The sequence below is a fragment of a genome, unplaced genomic scaffold (genome assembly GCF_019419815.1).
Source record: "Pyrus x bretschneideri cultivar Hongxiangsu unplaced genomic scaffold, Pyrus_bretschneideri_v1 Contig62, whole genome shotgun sequence".
Classification (NCBI taxonomy): Eukaryota; Viridiplantae; Streptophyta; class Magnoliopsida; order Rosales; family Rosaceae; genus Pyrus; species Pyrus x bretschneideri.
This window is the reverse complement of record NW_025999801.1, coordinates 1,494,794-1,516,754: the sequence shown is the minus strand read 5'-3', so window position 1 is coordinate 1,516,754 and position 21,961 is coordinate 1,494,794. Positions and strand designations below refer to the sequence as shown.

Here is a 21,961-nt window from a genome sequence, read left to right as displayed (position 1 = left end):
TTCTTTAATTAAAGTTCAAATTTATTTCATTTTTGTCAACCATACTCTGGCTTCTTCATCCTCCAGATGTTGACCAACACATCACGATTCAGATAGACAAGTGGTCATTTCAGGTCAAGACGTGTCAGAAACCAATTTATGGCATAAGCTTAAAATAAATTAAAATTTATTATTTCTTAAAACGTATGTTGTACAAATTTAATAAAGAAAATTTATTTCTCAATTGGCAAGCAGACAAAGGAGGAGAAATTGTGATTGCAACACATCTGATCCAAATACTATTACCGTAGCTGAGACTCTTGCACTTCAGGATACACTTCTTTTTGCAAAATAGAGAAATATCAAGGATGTGGTGGTTGAAGGTGATTTCAAGATGGTTATAGATGAGATTCTCGACTAATGCAAGATCTCTTGGAGTCTCAGAACTATTTTCGAGAACATCAAATAACTGATGACCTCTTTTAATTCTATTCAGTTGCTGTTTATAAAGAAGCAAACTTCCTAAATGAAGGTATTACACTCATTAGTAACAATATTGACAACATTTGTATTTGAGATAGGGTGCTTCAGTGCTTCCTAGTGAAGCACGCCAACCTAGTGTTCCCGAGAATTCTTCTTTTCTTAATAAAGTTTATTTCCTAGAAAAAAAAAAAAAAAAAAAAAGAGATCACTATAGCCAAAAATTCTTGCCAATGTTTATCGAGAAGGGAAAAGAAAAAACAGTAGGGGTAACATTCAATTCTATCTGTTAAATCTTTATCCACGGCTGAGATTAATGCTTAGATAAGATTAAAATATAATAGCTAATTAAGTAATACATCTGGATAATTGAATATAAATTGTCTTTAATGAAATAAGCTAATTAGGTATCCATAACAGCCATATTATTATTCGCAATATTTGGTGTTTTGTGCCCGATTTAGAATTTTGGACAACGTTTTGAACTTCTATATTAGCCTACGTTCCTATCTATTTAGTGTAGATAATATTATTTGTTTAAAAAAAATTAATTAAAAATAAAATGAAAATACAAAAGTACCCTTAATTTAAACCTCCAATTTTTCTCTTTCTTCAAAATAGTGAGATGGGTAAATTGTAAAAAAGGAACACCCAGAGCGGTAATTATACCCAAATTCTACCCCATGTAACATAAAATCAAGAATTTGTGTCAAAATTACTTGTTCATTTTTTATAATATTGTTTAATAAACTACCACGAAGAGGATTTTTGGGTTCGAGTTAAAATAGGCGAGCGAGAACACTTGATGGGAGATGTATACATTGAGTTTGCAATATAATGAAATTGTCACACTTTGTTGAGTTGACAAAAGGGACATAATAATAATATTGTCGCACACGATGGAACGTAAATTAGCATGAATGTTTGATCTTCAATTCGAGTTTTAGTTTAAAGAAAGGAAAGAAGGTACATAGTACGTTGAATATCGATAAAGTAACTATAATGAAAAATTGAATTTTTGAATTATCAACGCGGAACGGTAGTATGCGTGCTATACAAGTTACTCTAAAATTCTAAATAGTAAAAAACCAAAAACCAAAAGGTTACGCTTACCAAAAGTAAAAAATAAAAAGGATAAGTTACCCACCCACGTCTCAAACCGCGGTTAAAACGTAGCTGAGTCTAGTTAAATAGCACGCCGTCCGACAAAAATTTCACTTTTGCTTCCAATCCTTTTGTCTGTCTTTTTCTTCTTCCATTTCTGTCTCTCCTGACCAGGACACAACTTCTCTCCCTCTCTCTGAGGAACCAGAGGGTGTTGAGGAGGGAGGAGCTGCCATCCCTCCGCCCCTACCAACCCATCAAATAGGTACCTTCATTTTCTGCTTTTTATTTGTTTACTTAAACTACTTGTTTCATTTCTCACTCTTCTTGTCAACTAAAAATATAATAATTGTCAAATGAATATTTTTATTTTATTCATCGTGTGAATTTTCATGTATTTTTATGGTTGATCTCTGTCTTAATGCTATCTGGTTGTTCTCTTGGTGTGTATTTTATATTGTACTTCCTTTAGTTGCAGGTCCTGGTGTTAGAATTTACCCTTTTTGTTTCTGTTTGATCTTTTTTATTTTTCGTGTTTTTCGTTGATTCTTAATCTTCTAGAACTTTGGATTTGATAGCATGGTTTTTTTAGTACAAGAGTAAACCACACTAAGGGCAATGGGTTGAATAGGAAGGCCCTAACCACCGGGGCAATCCACCACTTGCTGATAGTATAGTTTTGTAGTTCGAACATCTTATGATCCGAAGGGTGGCTACCCCGAATTTCCGTATCTATGTTAAACAATGAACAAACAAATTAATAAGTGAATTATATTGCTTAGATAGGTGGAATATGTGCTGCATACCTGCATTATATCAAGCTATAACATTTTGAGTTAAATCATGAAAATCAGTAACATGGTTTTGTGAAAAAATATGAAACTGATTAGTTGTGAATCTGTTGTTACCCAGTTCTGTTCTTTGTCCTTTGGAAGTTTTTTGCAGTTGCAGGGTATGCACTTGTAACATTTGGTTTTTGTTCTAATGATCTCATGTTCCTCATGTTGCTGATTGGTGTTTTTTTTCTTTTTCATTTTTCATTTTGTTTTTGGTTTGTAACTGATGTTGTTGCTTTTGTGCATAAGGTTTTTGTATGAGGGTTTTGCTTTGGTTTTTTTCGTCTTTTTTGTTTTGAATGCAAAACCGCGGAAATCCGTTGCGATTCTTTGTTTGTTAATATTACTTGTTTGATTCATGATCAATTAATATATATAGCTTTGCTTGTCTAAGTGGTTCTGACTTCTTTAATGTATTACTTTTTATGTTTGCAATTAATCGTATTCGTGAAAGTATGTAATTTTCCCTTTTATTTTCATTGAAGTAACGTTGTTGTTACTAGTTCCATGTTCCTGATCTCCCGTATGCGACAATTGTGGCTTTAACTGAGTTATTCGTAATTATCATTTGCAGAAGATTTCATTTGTTTTTGGGTTTGCTAATCATATAAAGAGTAGAAGGGTGGTGAAGTTGGCGTGGACTGTATTTCATTACCCAATTGTTATATATTTGTATACAATCAGCATTGTTCTTTGTTTTGGTGGTGGATGGCGATCATTGAGGAGTTGGAGTTCATTGAGGACCTGGACTTTCTTTTGGCTCTCCCTGAGGAAGGTGAGGCAGCCCCAGAGCATGACCCAGAGGCAACAGTGGAGGAGGATGATAGTGACGACGAATTGGATGTTAATGAGCTTGAGAGGAGGGTGTGGAAATATAGAATGCGACTGAAGCGGCTTAAAGAGCAAAATAAAGGAACAGAAGGAGCTGACAATGCTAGGCAGTGTCAGCCACAGGAACAAGCTCGGAGGAAGAGGATGTCACGGGCACAAGATGGAATCCTGAAATATATGTTAAAAATGATGGAAGTTTGTAAAGCCAAGGGTTTTGTTTATGGGATTATCCCCGAAAATGGTAAACCAGTGACTGGTGCGTCTGACAGTCTTCGCAAATGGTGGAAGGAAAAAGTAAGATTTGACCATAATGGCCCTGCTGCAGTTTCTAAGTATCTGGCTGAACATCCAATCCCTGGGAAGAATGAAGAGTCCCATGCAGTACCATCCACTCCTCACAACTTACAGGAGCTCCATGATGCCACTCTTGGTTCACTTTTGTCGGCTTTGATGCAGCACTGCCATCCACCCCAAAGACGTTTCCCGTTGGAGAAGGGTGTTGCCCCACCTTGGTGGCCCACTGGCAATGAGGAATGGTGGACTCAATTGAATCTGCGCAAGGATCAGGGTCCTCCCCCATACAGGAAGCCTCATGATCTGAAGAAGGCTTGGAAGGTGAGTGTTCTCGCGGCTGTGATAAAGCACATGTCGCCCGATATTGCCAGGATCCGGAAGCTTGTTCATCGGTCTAAGTATTTGCAGGACAAAATGTCTGCTAAGGAGACCACTATTTGGCTAGCCATCCTTAACCAGGAGGAGAATTTGGCCCAGAGGTTATATCCTGATGGATGTACACCTCCATCATCTTCTGGGAGTGGGTCTAGTTTTGCAATCAGTGGTACCAGTGATTATGATGTTGAAGTGGTTGATGATGAAGAGAATTATGAAGAAGAGGACTGCCAACCTCATTTTAATAACTTAAATATTGGAACATCTGGACAAAGAGATGGACTGATGCATCATTTTATGGCAGAGCTGACTGAGACCGATTCCGACTCTGGTCAAAAGAGGAAGCAGCTGCCTGAAGAGCCACAAATGATGTTAAATCATCAGGGTTACACCTGCGAATATCTGGATTGCCCGTATCATGATTATCACCTAGGCTTTCGCAACATAACTGCAAGGAATAATCACCAGTTGACTTGTTCTTACAGGAATAATTCTTCACAAGTTGGAATGTCAAGCGCTCATCCTAACGGTGACAAACTTGTGGGGTCCTTACCCAGTCCTCAACCTAATCCAGCTATTCAACAACCAGTGAACCAGACAAGTAGTTTTAATGCTTCCGGACTTGAACCTGCTGGGGATGAGCCGAATATGATATCGGAGTTTATGTCATTCTGTGATGGTAATACTCAGCAGAACAAGAACTCGGATCCTGGAAGCCTCGATGTTGTAGAAAACCACAACCAGCATCAGGTGAATTATCAATTTCCAATGGGTGATAACTTCTTTGATCAAAGGTTGGTTGTAGGACCCAACATGTCTGCAGCGTCACCTATGCCTATGCTTCCTCCAGCTACTCCAGCTCCTCCATCTCTCCCATCCACAGAATTTCAGTTTGATCCGTGCAACTTGTTTGATTCTCCATTTGGTAATCTTCCCGATAATACTGACAACTTAGGATTTGGCACCAACTTGCCGCGAGATGACTATAGTCTTGACTCGATGCTGGAACAAGATCCATTCTGGATGTGTCGTTGAAGCCGGGTTTGCTTGCATTGCGCTCCAATATATGAATAAGGATGTTCATATGTTTGTGAGCGGGGGAGGGATGTTTTCTCGACACAGTTCAGGTTGTCTCGTGATAATTCAGTTTTCTTTAGGTTTTTTAGACACAGTATTGGACCCGATTGGGTGAAACTTCTCAAGTTAGTGGTTTATTTTTATCGGTCGGACTTTTTAGATGTTTATAACCCTTGACAAATTTTGGGGAGTTTCTCGTACTGCAACTTTGTCATCAAGTCTAGGTTTCATAGTTGTTCTCAGTGCAGTATTGAGTAGGGCCTATAAAGGCCTGGAAAGAAGAACCCAATCTTATGGAGGAGGGTTCTTTTCCCTCCTAATCTCTTCCTTTCCATCCCCTCCTATTTGAACGGTTACGGTTTAGCCACGTCAGCATCTTATATTGATTTTTTATAGAGACAATAAGACAAAAAACAATATGTGAGAGGAGAGGAGGGGAGAGAATCCTACTTCCAATCTCATACACAGATACAGTACTTATGTTGAAATGTTTTGGACAGTTTTTGGTTGTTGGAGGACTTACATGACACAAGCACACAATTTTTGAGAACTTATATGACACAAGCGCACAGTTTTTTGAGGGTTTACATGACACAGTGTACCGTCATGATGAAGTTATATGTCAATAAAATAAAAACATGCATGTATATGTTTTTGTTCGTGTGGTATTGTTTTATTGACATGAGATGCCTTGTGATAGTGCTCCATGGCAGTGCACTGTGCCTTGTAAAGTGGTTCTCATCTAGTCGTATTATTCTACGAGACAAATGAATTCGGCCCCCCGAAGCCATGATACTGGTATCATGTGAATCAGTTTGGTCTTCCGTGTTAGGAATCTTAGGACTGAAAAATCAGGCAGAGACTGAAAAGGGGTCAAAGTTAGGTAAAGATCCTCTTCAAAATGTTTCGTGAAATCAAATGATTATATTTGTCACAATATAATGATAATTTGCACCAAGGAATAATGATTCCGACTGAGCTTAACAATACAGAGAAGAGAGCCTGGCTTCTTAAGTTGTGGAAGAGTTCCTCTTCAAAATGTTTCGTGACTTATTTACAGAATTTTGTGCCGCTCAGTTTTTAAGGTTTGAGGACAAGTTCCTCTTCAAATGCTTCGTGGCCTTCACATAACTTGGACTGTATGATCAAAATTGTTTATTTTATAAATTACTATGTAAAGTTCATTTTTTTACAAAAAGTTATTTAAAACTAAGATTGTTTAGTCAATAGAAAACAAATAAATAGTTCGTAATGTTTTTATTGAATTTGTCAAGCAATTTTTATACAACTCGATGACCTAACGATATTAATTTTAAGGGTAATGCTAGAGATACCAAATTTCTAACTAAATTTGTAAACCAAATGATGTGAATGTTGATAATTGGATTATTACTGAATGTTGATTAACGTGCTTATTTTCTATTAATGACCTTTCATTTGGTTTGTATATTTAGTTTAAAAATTTGATCACCCTAATATTATTCTAATATTATTTTATATTTTTATATAGAAGTGTTATTAGCACTCTAAAAATCTCATTCTACACTCCTCACAAATGTATTTTTCTTTCCAAATATAGAAAGTTTGGAATGTAGAAAGAGATTTTTGAAGTGTCAATAACAATTCATTTTTTATAAAGACGAACAATTCTAATTATAACACGAAATTATATAAATAGGCGACAAAATATTTTAAAGTGGCTTGTTTTCAACTTTAAGGAGCTAAGCTCTTCTCAATAATATAATTATAATAATTTGATACCGTAGTGCGATGAACAGTTAAGCACGTGGTTTGTAGTTTTCAAATATTTAATGGGTGCTAACGTGGCTGATGACTGCTTGGTTGTCTCGTGTATACGTGGTGGGTGGGAGGGATTGATTCACCCAAATTAGGAATTAAAAAAGTCATCAAGGCTATTATGGTAAAGTCAATCCACTGATTATGATTATCATGGAGTGGTGTTATACCCATTCCAATATCTTATTTTCTCATCCATCTTATATTTATATCCATTACAAAATGTTGAAAAATACATAAACTCTTTTCCCACTCACCATTATTTCCAAAATAACCTTGCATATTCTTTCTTCAAATTTTCCTTGCTTTGAAAAATTATTTTAATTTAAAAAAAAATTATCATTACTCAAAAACTCTCCCTACCCATAATATAAAAATATCGAATTACTCAAAAAAAGAACTTCAAATATCATCACCAGGCAGCATCTCCCTCCCCAAAAAAATCCCATAATTGTAACTACCAACACCCCCAAATCCTCAACCATGACACCAAGCAGAAAATGTTTCCAGCCCAAGCTCCACACGAGAGGTATGGTGTGCATGACTGGTTTGTCTTATTTTAGTCCAAAGACTTAAAAAATGAGTCATTTTTTTACTTATATTTGTCTCCTTTTTTTCAATTTTTTTTTATGAGATATTTCAAACTTTTCAGTATAATTAATCGAAATTCTACTATGTTTTGCTGTATAGTATGTATGAGGTAAATGAAGCATTAATGTGCACTAACAGATCCACAGTCAATGATTCAACGGTCACAGATTTTGATAAATAATATACACCGGTGCATACTAAGCAATTCTCTAATTAATATCATAGCATGCACCTCCCTTTACTTATATATAACTCATTTTATATTTATACTAAGGAGGTGGGGAGATAAGTTGGTATTAAAGAGATTCGAACATAAAACACCTCACTTACTAGTGAGGAATAATACTATACCAGAGTGCTAAGCGGCAATATTTCTCTATTTAATTATTTTTTAGGGTTGATCTCAGTTTACTACCCTGAAGTTTTTTGGTTTTCAACATTTCTTACATCAATTTTTTTCATCCCAGTCTGGTACATAAAGTCATAAACAAATTAAGCAATTAGCAACATTAGGATAGATGAATAAAATTATTATTTCAAAGTAGGTGGGGAAATAAGACATTGGGGTGGACTTAGTAGCACTCTTATTATTATTTAAAGTAATCCATCTAATTGGTTGTTTCACGTTTTGAAAATTTCTCTCCCTCGCACGTTTCGACGCATCCCTTCACCATTGCATTTTTTATTTTATTTTTTTTACAGTTCCACTAATCACCCATACTTTCGAACGCAAGAGACTTGTAGCTCAAGCTGATATCATGATTGAAATGCCATTTTCAATCATGAAATGAAAGGTTAAATAAAGCTTTGGAGGTAAATTTTTTGCTCTTAAATATATGATTTAGTGGCAAATTTGCATCACTGGTAGGAATTACAAGGAGTAATATAGAGTTATTTGAGTCATGTGAGCTCATTGGCCCATATTTTGACGCATCTGCATTTGGTTTTGCACTCAAAGTCTTGTATTTGATTTTTCATACTTTCTAATGTCACTTGTGGAAAAAAAAAAAAAAAAAAAAAAAACTCTCTCAGTTTGAAAGATGAAGGATACACAAAAAACTCTAATTAATAGATAATTGAAGTAATAACTAGTGATTGTACATATACTATGCACAAGGTTCTTAAAAATGCTAGGTGCTAGTTAGGAGGCGAAATGAGGCCTAGCGCCTAGAGACTAGGCGGTCTAGGCGGATGTAAGTAAATATATCGTATATCGTATCAATAAACTAAATTATCTTATAATATATAAATAAACATGAATAATATGTTATTTTTATAAGAAGAAAATATATATGTAATGTGAAAGTTTTAGGTATGGTGTGATTTAAAAAAAGAAAAAGAAAATAATAAAACATTATCCTAATAATTTCATATGTATTTATTTAATGGTGGAGTGTGTAATTGTATTTTATTATTTTAGTATAATTTACTAGCAGGTGGAGTGTGTGAAAGAATATTTTTAAATATTTTAGCCGTTAGATTTAAATTTGGACATTTAGCTCTTTTTTTATCGTTAAATTTGATTATATTAGATTTTAACCATTGAATTCAATGAATTTATAAATATTAAACTAAAAACATATATATGGTAGGCCATACCGATGACCTGTGGAAAATTTTGATCTAAAGTTGCCCAAAAAATGAATTTTGGGTTAAAACTCATATTTGACCCAAGAGTTGGAGTAAGTTTGGTAGGTTTAGAACTGAGTTTTACTCCAAGGGTTGGAATAGGTCTAATAATAATGTCTTAAAAAATGCTACTCTCACCACATATTTATACAATCATTGGTACTATCTAATAGAGATGAGACTCACATGTATTTGTCGACCCTATTTGTATTAGATAGATAATACAAACATGCGATAAGTGTAGTATTACTCATAATGTATGGATTACTGTTCAATACTACAATTTAGTATATCATTATATTAAAAAAATTGATATTAAATATAATATGTCAAAATTTTATTTAATGATTAATGTAGCCAATTAAATATAAGAAAAACTAATGAAAATGATTTGATAACTTTTGTAACATCCCACATCGCCCAAGGGAGTGATCATTATATGTATATTCTCATCTCTACCTAGCACGAGGCCTTTTGGGAGCTTATTGGCTTCGGGTTCCGTAGGAACTCTGAAGTTAAGCGAGAAGGGGGCTAGAGCAATCACATGATGGGTGACCCACTAGGAAGTTGCTCGTGAGTTTCTAAAAACAAAACCGTGAGGGCTTGGTAAGCACAAAACCGTGAGGGAATGGTAAGCCCAAAACGGACAATATCGTGCTACGGTGGTGGAGTGGGCCCGGGAAGTGATCCGCCCCAGGCCGGGATGTGACAACTTTGAGTTTTAACAATAAGGACAAAGTAAAGGGTAAAGTAAATAGTATCATGATTGATTTTTTAGTGTAAAAATATGATTTTTCATTAAAGTAAATAGTACTGAGAATTTTTTGTTAAAGTTCTCTTAAATATATATGTTAAATCTCCTTTTGTCAAATACTTTTTATTCATATATTGGGCCAATGGTCACATTAACTATTAACTATTAAAATATAACTAAAATTGATTTCAGCTATCATAATCATATTGGTTATCAATGTGATTTATGTAAAAATAAATTAAAGCCGTTTGACTCCATTTTTGTTTGTTATCAATAAGGACAACTTGAAAGTAAGAAATCAAACAACTCAATTGTCGTCACTTAGTACTACTATTTAGTAATATTCATTTGTAAGTAAGAGGTCTTAAGTTTAATTCTTACAAAAGACGAAGTTGAACCATATTATTGCTAGCTTATTTTAAGGCTTAACCTATTCTCTCACCATTTTAGTGTAGATAATATCATTTGATAAAAAATAAAATAACTCAGCTGTCCGCCAATTATGACATCTCACTTTAAAAAATCTTAATGTCGTTTAGTCCCAATTGATGTATTTAACTTCTCCTTTAAAAATAATCTAAAGTCCAGTCTTTTGCAATGAGTTTCACAACATAATTACAGAAAAAGGATTCGGGGTAATATTTATATTTAATTTTAAAATAAATTTTAAATGCATGATGTACGATAAATAGTCACGATTACAGAATTTCTAAAATATTGAAGAATTACAAGCTAAAATTGGATATACAGAACATTGGGTAAAATTTGGTTTGACCAAACATAAACATCAATGACTTGACTATTTGAATTGAATACTATTTGCGCACGTTTCTTAAGGGGGCAACTGGCAAGTGACTTGAGGGAAGAGAAAAGTGTACAAACAAAAAGAACGACAAGGAAATATCCACTGCAATGGTAGTCTCCCCACGTGGTTCCTTCCAAAGTATTAACCACGGTTAAACGATAACCTAACCCTAGTTAGATAGTTCACCTTCCAAAAATAAAAAGTTACTGTTGCTTTGCTTGTTCATATCCTTGTCCCTCCCCAACTCACCCACCCACCCAGCCATCTTTCCATCTTTTTCTCTCATTTTCTTCTGCCATTAACAAAGGAAAAGAAAACCCACTAAACTCTCTCCTCTGAGCAGAAAGGAAAAAAATTCTGTGTCTTTCTCTATCTCTCTCTCTCTCTCTCTCTCTCTCTCTCTCTCTCTCTCCCCCTCTCTGAGTAATCAGAGAGTGCTTGAGGGGCTTCAATGCCTTATACCACCACTTGATATCCATCAATCAGGTACCTTCATTTTCTGCTTTTCTTTTCTTCTTAGATTGTTTTGTTTGTGATTGTTCTGTGTATATTGGGTTTATGTTAACATGTTCTTATCTGCATATTAATTAATAAAGAGATATATTTGTTGTTAAATCTTGTGACTTTTCAAGGGTTTTGATGGTTGATCTGATTGCTCCTACTGTATCTGATTTGTAGAAACTCTAAGGTTCTTCTCTTATTCACTTGCATCTACATGTTTATCTGGGTTTTGTTTTTGTTGTTTACCATATATCATATATGTGTGTGTGTGTGTGTGTGTGTGTGTGTGTGTGTGTGTATTGTTTTTTGTATTTTCTGTTTGATCTTTTTAGTTGCCGGGTTTTTGCTGCTTTGTTTTGTTTTAATCTGTTTTTTCACAAAATTTGGATGTGAGTAGTTTGAATCTGGATGGAGGGATGCGTATGAACAGCCTTTGATCTGAGCACGAGATACTCCGTGTGTTTTGACGGCTAGATCTTTGCTTAAAAATACAAAAACCAAGATCTAATGATTAAAACACCGGGAGTATCCCGTACTTTGGAGCACCTGGAAATTTTGATCCGAAAGTCGGCTACCCTGAATTTTCGGATTTATATTAAATGATGATAAAAAGGATTAATAAGTGAATTATGTTGCTTAGATATGTGATAAATTTGCTGTAAACCTGTGCTATAAGCTATATCAGTTTGTGTAAACAAAAATTAAAAACCCAAAACTATGTCCTCTCAATACTCATCAATAACGTGTAACTGTAAGGAAAATGAAACTGGATGATAGTAGATCTGGAGGTGCCTGGTTCTCTACATGGTAGCGGTGTTCGAAGTTGCAGGGTATTACGTGTAACTTAAATTTGGTTTTTATTGTGACTACCTCGTGATTTTCGGGATGATGATGGATATTTTATTTTCCTTTTTCTTGTTTTCTATTTTTGCTCGGTTATTCGAGAGTCACTTCTTTTGTTGTTTGTAGTGACGAGGGCCATGTGTTGGGATTATCTTTTGGTTCTTTTTTGGTTTACGTTTTGAATGTGAAAACAAGGAGTTCTGTTACGTTCCTTTGTTTGCTTGCTTTGCATTATTTGTTTGGTTTGATGCCCATATAATTTATGGTATGTTTGTGTAAGTGAATCCGAATTGTTTGTTGTGTTACTTGTTTGTGATTAATTGTATTTATAAAATTATTTACTTAATTGAATTATCATTACTGCTAGTTCAAAGTACCTGATTTATGATTCACGACAATTGTGTGGTTAACCGAGTTATTGTAATTTATTGTAGTTGCAGAAGATTTGATTTCGTTGGGTTGAGTATCCTTTATCGGTGGACCTCGGCTTTCAGAGATTTTAAAGCTAATAACTGTGCGCAAGATTGGAAATCTTTTAAAGAGTGAGAGAAGGGCAGAGAAGTTGACGTAGTTTGCATTTGATTACCCGTTTATATAATCAGGGTTGTTTTTTGTGTCGGTGCTAATGGGGATCTTTGAAGAAATGGGTTTCTGTGGTAATCTTGACTTTCTTTCGGCTCCATCTGGGGAAGGCGAAGCAGCTCCAGAGCATGAACCCGAGGCAACTGGGGAGGAGGATTATAGTGATGAAGAAATGGATGTTGATGAGCTGGAGAGGAGGATGTGGAGAGACCGAATGCTATTGAAGAGGCTGAAGGAACAAACTAAGGGAAAGGAAAGAGTTGACAATGCGAGACAGCGTCAATCACAGGAACAAGCTCGGAGGAAGAAGATGTCACGGGCACAAGATGGGATCCTGAAATATATGCTGAAAATGATGGAAGTTTGCAAAGCTCAGGGTTTTGTTTATGGAATTATCCCAGAAAAAGGAAAACCAGTGAGTGGTGCCTCAGACAATCTGCGAGCATGGTGGAAGGAAAAAGTAAGATTTGATCGTAATGGCCCGGCTGCAATTTCTAAGTATCAGGCAGATCATTCAATCCCTGGGAAGAATGAAGACTGCAGTGTAGTGGCATCCACTCCTCACACTTTACAGGAGCTGCAAGATACCACTCTTGGTTCACTTCTGTCGGCTTTGATGCAGCACTGCGATCCACCCCAAAGACGTTTCCCATTGGAGAAAGGTGTTGCCCCACCTTGGTGGCCTACCGGTAATGAGGATTGGTGGCCTCAATTAAATCTGCCCAAGGATCAGGGTCCTCCCCCATACAAGAAGCCTCATGATCTGAAAAAGGCTTGGAAGGTTGGTGTCCTCACAGCTGTGATAAAGCATATGTCACCAGATATTGCCAAGATCCGCAAGCTTGTTCGTCAGTCCAAGTGTTTGCAAGACAAAATGACTGCTAAGGAGAGCGCCACTTGGCTAGCTATTATAAACCAGGAGGAAGCTTTGGCCCGAAGGTTATATCCTGATAGATGTCCACCTCCACTGGCTGGTGGTGGTGGGTCTCTCGCAATCAGTGGTACCAGTGATTATGATGTTGAAGGTGTTGATGATGACGAAAATGTTGAAACAGAGGATTGCAAACCTCTTGTAAATCACTTCAACATTGGAACTGCTGGTCAAAGAGAGAGGCTGGTACCTCAGATTAAGGGGGAGCTGATTGAGATCAACTCAGATTTTGGTCAAAAGAGGAAGCAGCTGTCCGAAGAGCCACAAATGATGTTAAATCAGAAGATTTACACCTGCGAATATCCGCAGTGCCCGTATCATGATTATCGCCTAGGCTTTCTCAACATAACTGCAAGAAACAATCACCAGATGAACTGTCAATACCGCAGTAATTCTTCACAAGTGTTCGGAATGTCAAGCTTTCAGCTTCACAATGAGAAATCTGTGGGCTTCTCTCTACCCATTGCTCAACCACCTGCACCCACATTTCAACAATCAGTGAACCAGGCAAGTAGGTTTAATGCTTCAGGAGTTGATGATGGGCAGAAAATGATATCTGAGCTTATGTCATTCTATGATAGTAATGTTCAACAGAACCAGAACTGCAATCCTGGAAACCTCCATATCGTAGAGAACCGCAACCAGCAGCAGTCGAAATATCAATTTCCAATGAATGATAACTTTTTTGGTCAAGGGGTGGATACAGGATGCAACATCAACATGTCTGAACCGGCCCCCATGCCTATGCTTCATCCAAGTTTCGCATCCCCAGAAGTTCAGTTTGATCAGTGCATTGCATTTGATTCTCCATTTGGTAACAATCCCATTGAAAACGTCAACATGAGATTCGACTCCCCCTTGCACTTGGCACCAGCTGATTATAATGTTATGGACACTCCGCCGAAGCAAGATGCTCCCCCTTGGTTCCAATGAAGTGGGGTTTTCTTATATTGACTGCTCCAATGTGTTGGAGTTACACAGTTGCGGACTGAATAGGTGAAGCTTCTTTTTAAGTTGCACTTTTTATCTGTCGGGACGTGTTAGGTGTTTAGATGACTGCTCCAATCTATGTGTTGGTAGGAGGGGTGTGTGTGTGTGTGTTGTGGTTTACGTTTAGTTGTTTGTATCTGTCGAACTTGTTAGATGTTTATAACCCTCGAAACTCGAACAGTAACTTCCTCATCTAAGTATAGGTTATCTGCTTGCGGTATTGAGTAGAGCCAATAAAGGACTGGAAAACCCAATCCGTTGTTCCGTACTATTGTTGAAATGCAGGAAACATTTTTCCGGTTGCTGAAGTCGATGTTGGCATGTGTAGTTATGTAATGTGTACACAGAAGACATCTATATATGTGGTGGTTTTTATGTACCTTTGGCTTGTTCCTTTGTGCAATCAACAACAATATTCAAAGTGCTAGATTTGCCTGCTATCAACTATTCTTCCTATACAGTGCATCACGTACACCGATACACTGTAGGAATCTTTATTGTCAAAAATTCTACAGTTCATTGTTTGGGATGATGCTGGATGGCTGGATTTGCATGCTTTAATCTAAAATTCCTCAATTCTCAAATCTTGTACTGTTGTACATCACATAGACGATGCACGAGAATGCAGCCATAATGTCTTGAGCTCCACGCATCTCGTCGTGATTTGCTTTAACTTGTTCACACAGTCACGCGTGATTGGTTTCGAATCATTATCCTCCTTTCAAAGGGGTTGTATTATTTTCTTTATTTGTCACATCAGTGTGTCCAAGTTTTTCTTTTGGGTCAAAGAGTTTGAAAGAAGAGTTGGTTTTGCGGTCAAAGTTAGGCAAGTTTTCTTGTATTTATTGAGTCATTAGATTCTCGATCAAATAAATAGTAACAACCTGAAAGGGAGAGAGATGAATTCTCTTCTCATTGACTCCAGGTCTCCCTATTCGTATTTGGGTCTAGTTCAAATCGTGTACGCATAGAAAACAAGAAAGAAAGAAAGAAAGCAAGCAGTTACTGCCGCTGCTGCTGCTACTGCTGTAAAACATCATCCATCACCCCCAAGCAGCCAGGGCATCCGCCCGCAACACCGTTCCGCTCCGTTGACGATAAATGTGATTCAGCAGCTGCAAAACACAGGAATTTCTCATCATCAAGACCCCTTTTGCTCTTAGACTTACTCCAACTTTTTGAGTAAAACACAAATTTAAAATTCTAAACCTACCTCAACGTGTTCCAACCTTTGGGCGTAATATGAGTTTTAACCCAAGACTCATTTTGGGGGCAAATTTAGCCCAGTATTCCCTTGAGTTAGTGGGTTGACCCATCATATATGTGTATTTTTTTTAGTTTTATATTTATAAATTCATTGATGGTTAAAATTTATTATGATTAAATCCAATGGTAAAAAAAATAAAAATAAAAATCTAACGGTCCAAATTTAAATTCAACGACTAAAATAATTAAATTTTTTTTTTCATGTGTTTCGTATTCTTTCATAGTGTTCCACTAGTTTCATGATGTCTTTTTAGTAATTTTTCAATATATCAGAATCTAAATATTTTTAGGTTAAAATGTTCATAAAAATAAATTACAATAGCCTACATAATTTTTTTAAAGTTACTTTAAGAAAACTTTAAGCAAAAAATTATCCTAATTTCGGGCTAAAAATTTAACCAGCAAGGTTGGAGCAGAAAAACTGTTTGGGTTTAAAACCTAAATTTTCAGGCTTAAACATTTTAGGTTTTACCAAGTGTTGGAGATGGTCTTAATCTTTTTTTTTTAAATTTTAAAAGAGGAATAATTGGTGGGAAACCATGGTTATCCACCTCTTCAGGGACCAGAAAGACTCACAAATTTCCCACCTCTTCTGGGACCAGAAACAGAAAGACTCACAAATTTCCCACCTCTTCCGGGACCAGAAAGACTCACAAAATTTCTATTAATCTTATTGACATTATCACAACATAAATGTAGGCAACCTGATGGTATGCATAGAATAAATTGGAATATATGAAGTGTCAAATTGGATCAAAAACCTTTCCATAAGATAACTGTGGCGCGGCAAGTGTGAAGGACTAATTGCGTTATTTCAACTTTATGGTATGCTAACTTAGAATGGGCTGAAACGAGTACTAAAATTATTTTGATTACTGATTTCTCTTGTATTTTAAATGGACAAGCGGAAAATAAAAATTTCGGGCTCCCACTTTACAATCTCTAATTTACTACTGAACTAAATCGAGTCAGAGAGAACTCTCATCCCAATTCATGACATTCACACAAGCCTTGGAGTCATTATGACTCCGTTAGAATTGTGGCTTGGCAGCATGAGCTTTTGCTTCCTTTTGTACGAGGTTCATTGTCTCCTTCCTTTCCTTCTAACTAGGAGGTGCAAGTTGGATTAGAGATTCCAATCTGAACAGAAAATTTCCATTCCAAGTCCAAACATTATTGATTCCCAAAATTTTCAAAAAAATTGGATGGCCATTGGAATGTACCTATCCGATTTGAAATTTCTCAAACTTGTTCCTATATAAATAAAAAAAAAAATCATGCATATTCTTATTTTATCATGTTTGTTATTATATTTAGTATGTTTTATCTCATATTTTGTATATTTAATCATACTATTATACATACTGTTTAATCTTATCTAATATGGTCTTATGTCATAAAAAAGAAAAGAATATTGAATAGTGCACACATACAATTTTTGTTTTGCAAAATATAAGAGATCCGAATCAAGTTCCGGAAATTCTGAGAGAAAACTAATTCCAAAATTTTCAATAAATTCTGATAATTCAAATTTCTGAAACTGGAACAAATATATGATACGGATGCTTGTTTCCAATCTGATCCGACCAAACTCACCCCTACTTCTAACCTTTAGTGAGATGATAAGATTTTTCTAATTAGGCAGCTTGTTTCCTTTATTGGAATTGGGCCTCCGACTCTTTTACTTGAGCCCAAAGTGCTACGTAACTCCTCCTCTGCAACTCAAGATAAGCATTATAAAATGCAAACTTGAAAATTGATGCAGAGGAGAATTCCCAAGAGACATATAAAACTTGCTACAAAATCAAATTGACTGACTCTTTTTTTCCTCAGCAACTAAATTGGACAATATATTCCCTCACTTCCCATATGAATCCTGTTAACGTGAGTCTTAATTAAGGATGTAAAGTCTATGTAAATATTTTAGGAGTTCTTTATTAGGAAGTATATTTTGTGTCCCTTTATGTTTCCTTGTGGAACAAGGATTGTGTATATATATTCTTAATCTTGTGAATAATAAGAAGTAAGTAGTTCAGCCATATAATTCTATTTGGTATCCGAGCTTGGTTTGCCGTAACCCTAACTGTAAAAAATTTCATTGTGCCGCTGCTGTGTCTGCAAGAACTATGCTCGTTGTTCTTGATATGTATGTGTTGCCGTGCTGTCGTGAGTGTGTTGTTGTGCTGCCATGTACTGCGATATAACAATGTTGAACGACAATAAGGGAGGCTCAGAACAGAAACCTAAGGGTAGAATTGCTGGTTCAACTAGTCAGTCTGTTATCAACTCTGTGGTAATTTTTGAATGATGCTTCTGTTGTGCCAAGTGCTATCAAACTCAATGGATTGAACTATCCCTTTTGGTCCAGAGTGTTGGAGATGCATATCGCTGGACGCGGTAAGAAGGGATTCGTGACGGGAAGTATCAAGGAACCGAAGAAGGCAGTACTGAGTATGAAACGTGGGAGACAGGAAATGCAATTGTGAAAGGGTGGTTGATCTCAAGTTCGTGTGGCAGGAGTTGGATTAAAGCAGACCAATTAAGATAAAGTGTGCTCATGATTTGAAGACACTTCGAGAAGAGATTCAACTGCACCAAGTTTATGTTTTTTTTAGCAGGTCTAGATGATATGTTTGATAAGGTTCATAGTTGACACGATTCGATCCCGATGTCCATGGGACATCAGAATGATCACGTGTTGGCCAACACCCGAGGGTGATGAAAGCCATTTATTGAAAATATGAGAACTAAAATATGAATAAGATAAAAGAAATTTAAATATAATTAATATGCAAATGAGGAACGTGTTCAGAGCAAATAACTAACTAGAACACTAAAAGCAATAATATAAAATTGAATGAATAAAAGAATGGGTCCTCTACCGAGAGGACTAGAAGATGCCGATACGGATGTGCCTTGACGCCAGGATTGTACGCCTCGAATCTAAATCCTGAGGGGGCGCAAAACAAACATGAGTGGACCAAGTTGATATACATATATAATAAAACAATTATCAACATACTAATCCACAAAGCTTTATGAAAATTAATAGCATAATAAGTGGTAGGTTTTTCTGAAAACCCTAGCATGCCATAAAACATCTCATATATAGTGTGATAAATAATGGTATCAAATAATAATATCTCCCGGTCCATTGCTAGCTCTGTCTCTCGACCCGAAGCCAGAGATTATTTCTCTAGGCCCCTTGCCAACTCCATGTCCATCAACCTGAAGCCAGGGATTATTTCTCCAAGCCCACATGCCAGCACCATAAACCTCGTCCGTGGTGGAATAGTGACCACTAGATAAGCACAAAACCATTGAACATAGTCTTTCCAAACATAGGTACATATATCTCAAAAACAACTTCATAGTATAAAGTCATCCATCATCTATACTATAAAGCAGTGTTTAAAAACATGTTCTAAATAGTATATCGTCATCCATTAGATACTTTACAAGGCTACAAAGAACATGGGTTCGATAGAAAATATGGTATTCCAAAATATTCTAAGCATAATATCTCATAAAACATTTCATAAAACGTAATTAGTAAATCATGCTTTTCATTTATGCCATTTCTACTATTAAAACATGCATTTTAGAAGGGGTCTACTCATAGATACATTGTTGCCGAAGAGTCACGCAAACTAGCGTAGACGGATTCGCCACAATTATTGCACCTAAGCACATAAAAAAGGTGAAACTATATCAAACGATTGAATTTGGGAAAACATATGTCATAAACGGGTCCAAGACGTTGAAATTAGCTTAGCAGGGGTCCCGGACAAAAACCCACAAAACGGCCGAAAAGTCAATGTTGACCATTAACCCGTCAAAGTCAACGCTGACCGTTAACTGGGTCAAAGTCAAAGTCAATGGTCAGACTGGGTCAAAGTCAACAGGTCAACTAGGTTGGGTCAACCGTTTTGGGCTTAGGGTTGGATAGGGTTAGGCCTAAAGTAGTGGGCTTGGGTTCCAAGGCACAAAGGCCTTATCTGATGGGTTTTGGTTCAAGGGGCTTGGGCTTAAAAGCCTGGCCCAAAGCAAAGGGTTTAGGGTTTTAGGCTTAAGAGCTTACGAGCCAAAGCCTTTGGTCTTGGGCTGAAGGCCTAGCCCAACAAAAGGATTTTGGGTTTCAATAAAAATAAAAGGAAAATAAATAGGTAAAAGGATTTTGGGTTTGGGCTTAACAGCTAATAGGCCTAAGGCCCGGCTGTTAGGTCATTCTACCCATTAGTCATTAGGGAAGGAGGCCGGAGCTTCTTGAACTCCGGTCATCATCGTTTAGTCATTATAACTTACAATCTACCTACGAAATTGAAGGTAGAGATGAGAGGGAGAAGTTGGTACCTGAGGTTTGCCATGAAACGCCTAGAGATAACCAGATTTGGACTCGCACACCCACAGTTTGCCGAACATGGGTTTGGTGTTCTATGGGGACTCTAGAGCTTTATGAAGACAATTGAGAGGAAGAGGAGGTCTATGAGGGTGATGGTGGTGTTGTGTCGTCACCGGGGTGCTTCTAAGGGTATGCGTGGGTGCAAGTTAGATCGGCGAGAGAGGGAGAAAGAGATAGAGTGAGAGAGAAGAGTGAGCTGAGTGAGTCTCAGACTCTCAGGGCAATAGAGAGAGATAGGGGATGAGTTGGGGTGATGCCACATGGCAAACGGTGTGATAAGAGAATCTAAAAGGAAGGTCTGGATATCTTAAGGATAAGGGGACCAAATTGAAAACTTAAAATACTTTTAGGGGAAACGTAAAATTACAAACTAAATTTAGGAGGGGTTTTACAGTAGTGATGTTCTACGAACTCAACCTTTACCATCTATCGAAAAAGTGTTCTCTGTGGTTAGCCGTGATGCACAACGCCATGCCACCATGATGGGTGGGAGTAACACAATTAGCCAATTAGGGGTACCTACAGTGGCTATGGTTTCTCAACCATCTACGCGTTTTTTGTTCCAATGGGTCTTCAAATTCATCTATGAATTCTCGTCCCTTTACTAGAGAAAACAAAGATGATTTGAAGTGTACTTTCTGTGGTCAAACCCGCCACATTGAGGATACAACTTTTGCTAAGCATGGAGTACCCGAATGGTTTTTGGAGTTGAAGAAATGTTTGCAAGCAAAGGAGCGTGCAAATAATGGAACAAGTGGAAGATGTGCATCCTTAGCCGCTGCCACACCGAGCAGTACTAAGGAAGCTGAGCTACCCTTTAGTGATTCGAGTCAATCTATGTTGACTAGTACTGGTGAATCATTGTCTAATACAAGTATTATGGGACGTGTTCTTTTAGCCTCTGATACTGATCATCATATAGGTTGGATTCTCGACTCTGGTGCAACGAATCAAATGACTTACGATAAAACTTTGTTTCAATATATAACAATATCTCGTAGAAAGTGCATTGCTATTGCCAATGACATTACTGCTTTGGTTGTTGGAGTAGGAACATTGTGTCTTACACCCTCTCTTTCGTTACATCACTGTTTACTCATTCCATCCTTATCTCATCATCTATTATCTATGCCACAAGTTACTGAGTAGTTGGATTGTGTTATATAATTTATTCATCATTTTGTCTACTTCAGGACATTCAGATCAAGAAGATAATTGGGCGTGGTACTAAGAGAGAGGGGTTGTATTATGTGGATGACGTCATTCCTCGAAGAGCTAATGAAGTTCGAGCATCTTATGCTAGTAATTTACAAGAAGTTTGGTTATTGTATCGCCGATTGGGCCATGTGTCTTTTGGTTATTTAAAGCATATGTTGCCTAGTTTATTTCGTGAAATAATTGAATCAGACTTACAATGTGAAGTATGTATTCTTGCTAAAAGCCATCGTGCTTCATTTCCTCCAAGAATGAATAAAAGATTATTTCCGTTTAATCTCATGCATTATGATGTCTGGGGACCATCCCCTGTTCGTATTTCTTCTAGAATTAAATAGTTTGTTACATTCATTGATGATTGCACTCGTATGACCTGGTTGTATGTGATGAAAAAAAAGTGATGTCAGTATGGTGGTTTGGTCTTTTTCTCAGATGATTCAGACTCAATATTCCTCTGTTATTAAAGTTCTTCACTCTGATAATGGAGGTGAATATATTAATTTTGAGGTGTCCGAATTTCTTCGTAATCAATGAACTATTCATGAAATGACATGTCCTCACACTCCAAAAATGGGGTGGCTGAGAGCAAAAATCGCCATATTCTTGAAACTACTCATGCCTTGCTCATTTGTGCTTTTATTCTTAAGCGTTTTTGGCCTGAAGCAGTCACTTATGCAAT

General features: G+C 36.7%; 2 protein-coding genes across 3 annotated transcripts; both read left to right on the top strand.

Moving 5' to 3' along the window:
- Positions 1 to 1,691: 1,691 nt before the first annotated feature.
- LOC103946151 (protein ETHYLENE INSENSITIVE 3-like) lies at positions 1,692 to 5,337 on the top strand. Its single transcript, XM_009356787.3, has 2 exons — positions 1,692 to 1,828; positions 2,974 to 5,337. Exon 2 carries the CDS (start codon positions 3,108 to 3,110, stop codon positions 4,932 to 4,934), a length of 1,827 nt encoding a protein of 608 aa, XP_009355062.2. The 5' UTR covers positions 1,692 to 1,828; positions 2,974 to 3,107; the 3' UTR covers positions 4,935 to 5,337.
- A 5,442-nt stretch (positions 5,338 to 10,779) lies between these two features.
- Positions 10,780 to 14,506, top strand: LOC103946150 (ETHYLENE INSENSITIVE 3-like 1 protein). Of its 2 annotated transcripts, none has more exons than XM_048572649.1 (2): positions 10,780 to 11,038; positions 12,337 to 14,506. In XM_048572649.1, the coding sequence occupies exon 2, from the start codon at positions 12,522 to 12,524 to the stop codon at positions 14,340 to 14,342; it is 1,821 nt and encodes a 606-aa protein (XP_048428606.1). In that variant the 5' UTR covers positions 10,780 to 11,038; positions 12,337 to 12,521; the 3' UTR covers positions 14,343 to 14,506. The 2 variants fall into 2 exon arrangements, with proteins under 2 accessions (XP_048428606.1, XP_009355060.2); XM_009356785.3 differs by having other exon boundaries at positions 12,331 to 14,506.
- Positions 14,507 to 21,961: the final 7,455 nt, after the last annotated feature.

Excerpts from the sequence above, each read along its gene's own strand:
- LOC103946151 (XM_009356787.3), top strand. The coding sequence starts at position 3,108 with ATGGCGATCATTGAGGAGTTGGAGTTCATTGAGGACCTGGACTTTCTT.
- LOC103946150 (XM_048572649.1), top strand. The coding sequence starts at position 12,522 with ATGGGGATCTTTGAAGAAATGGGTTTCTGTGGTAATCTTGACTTTCTT.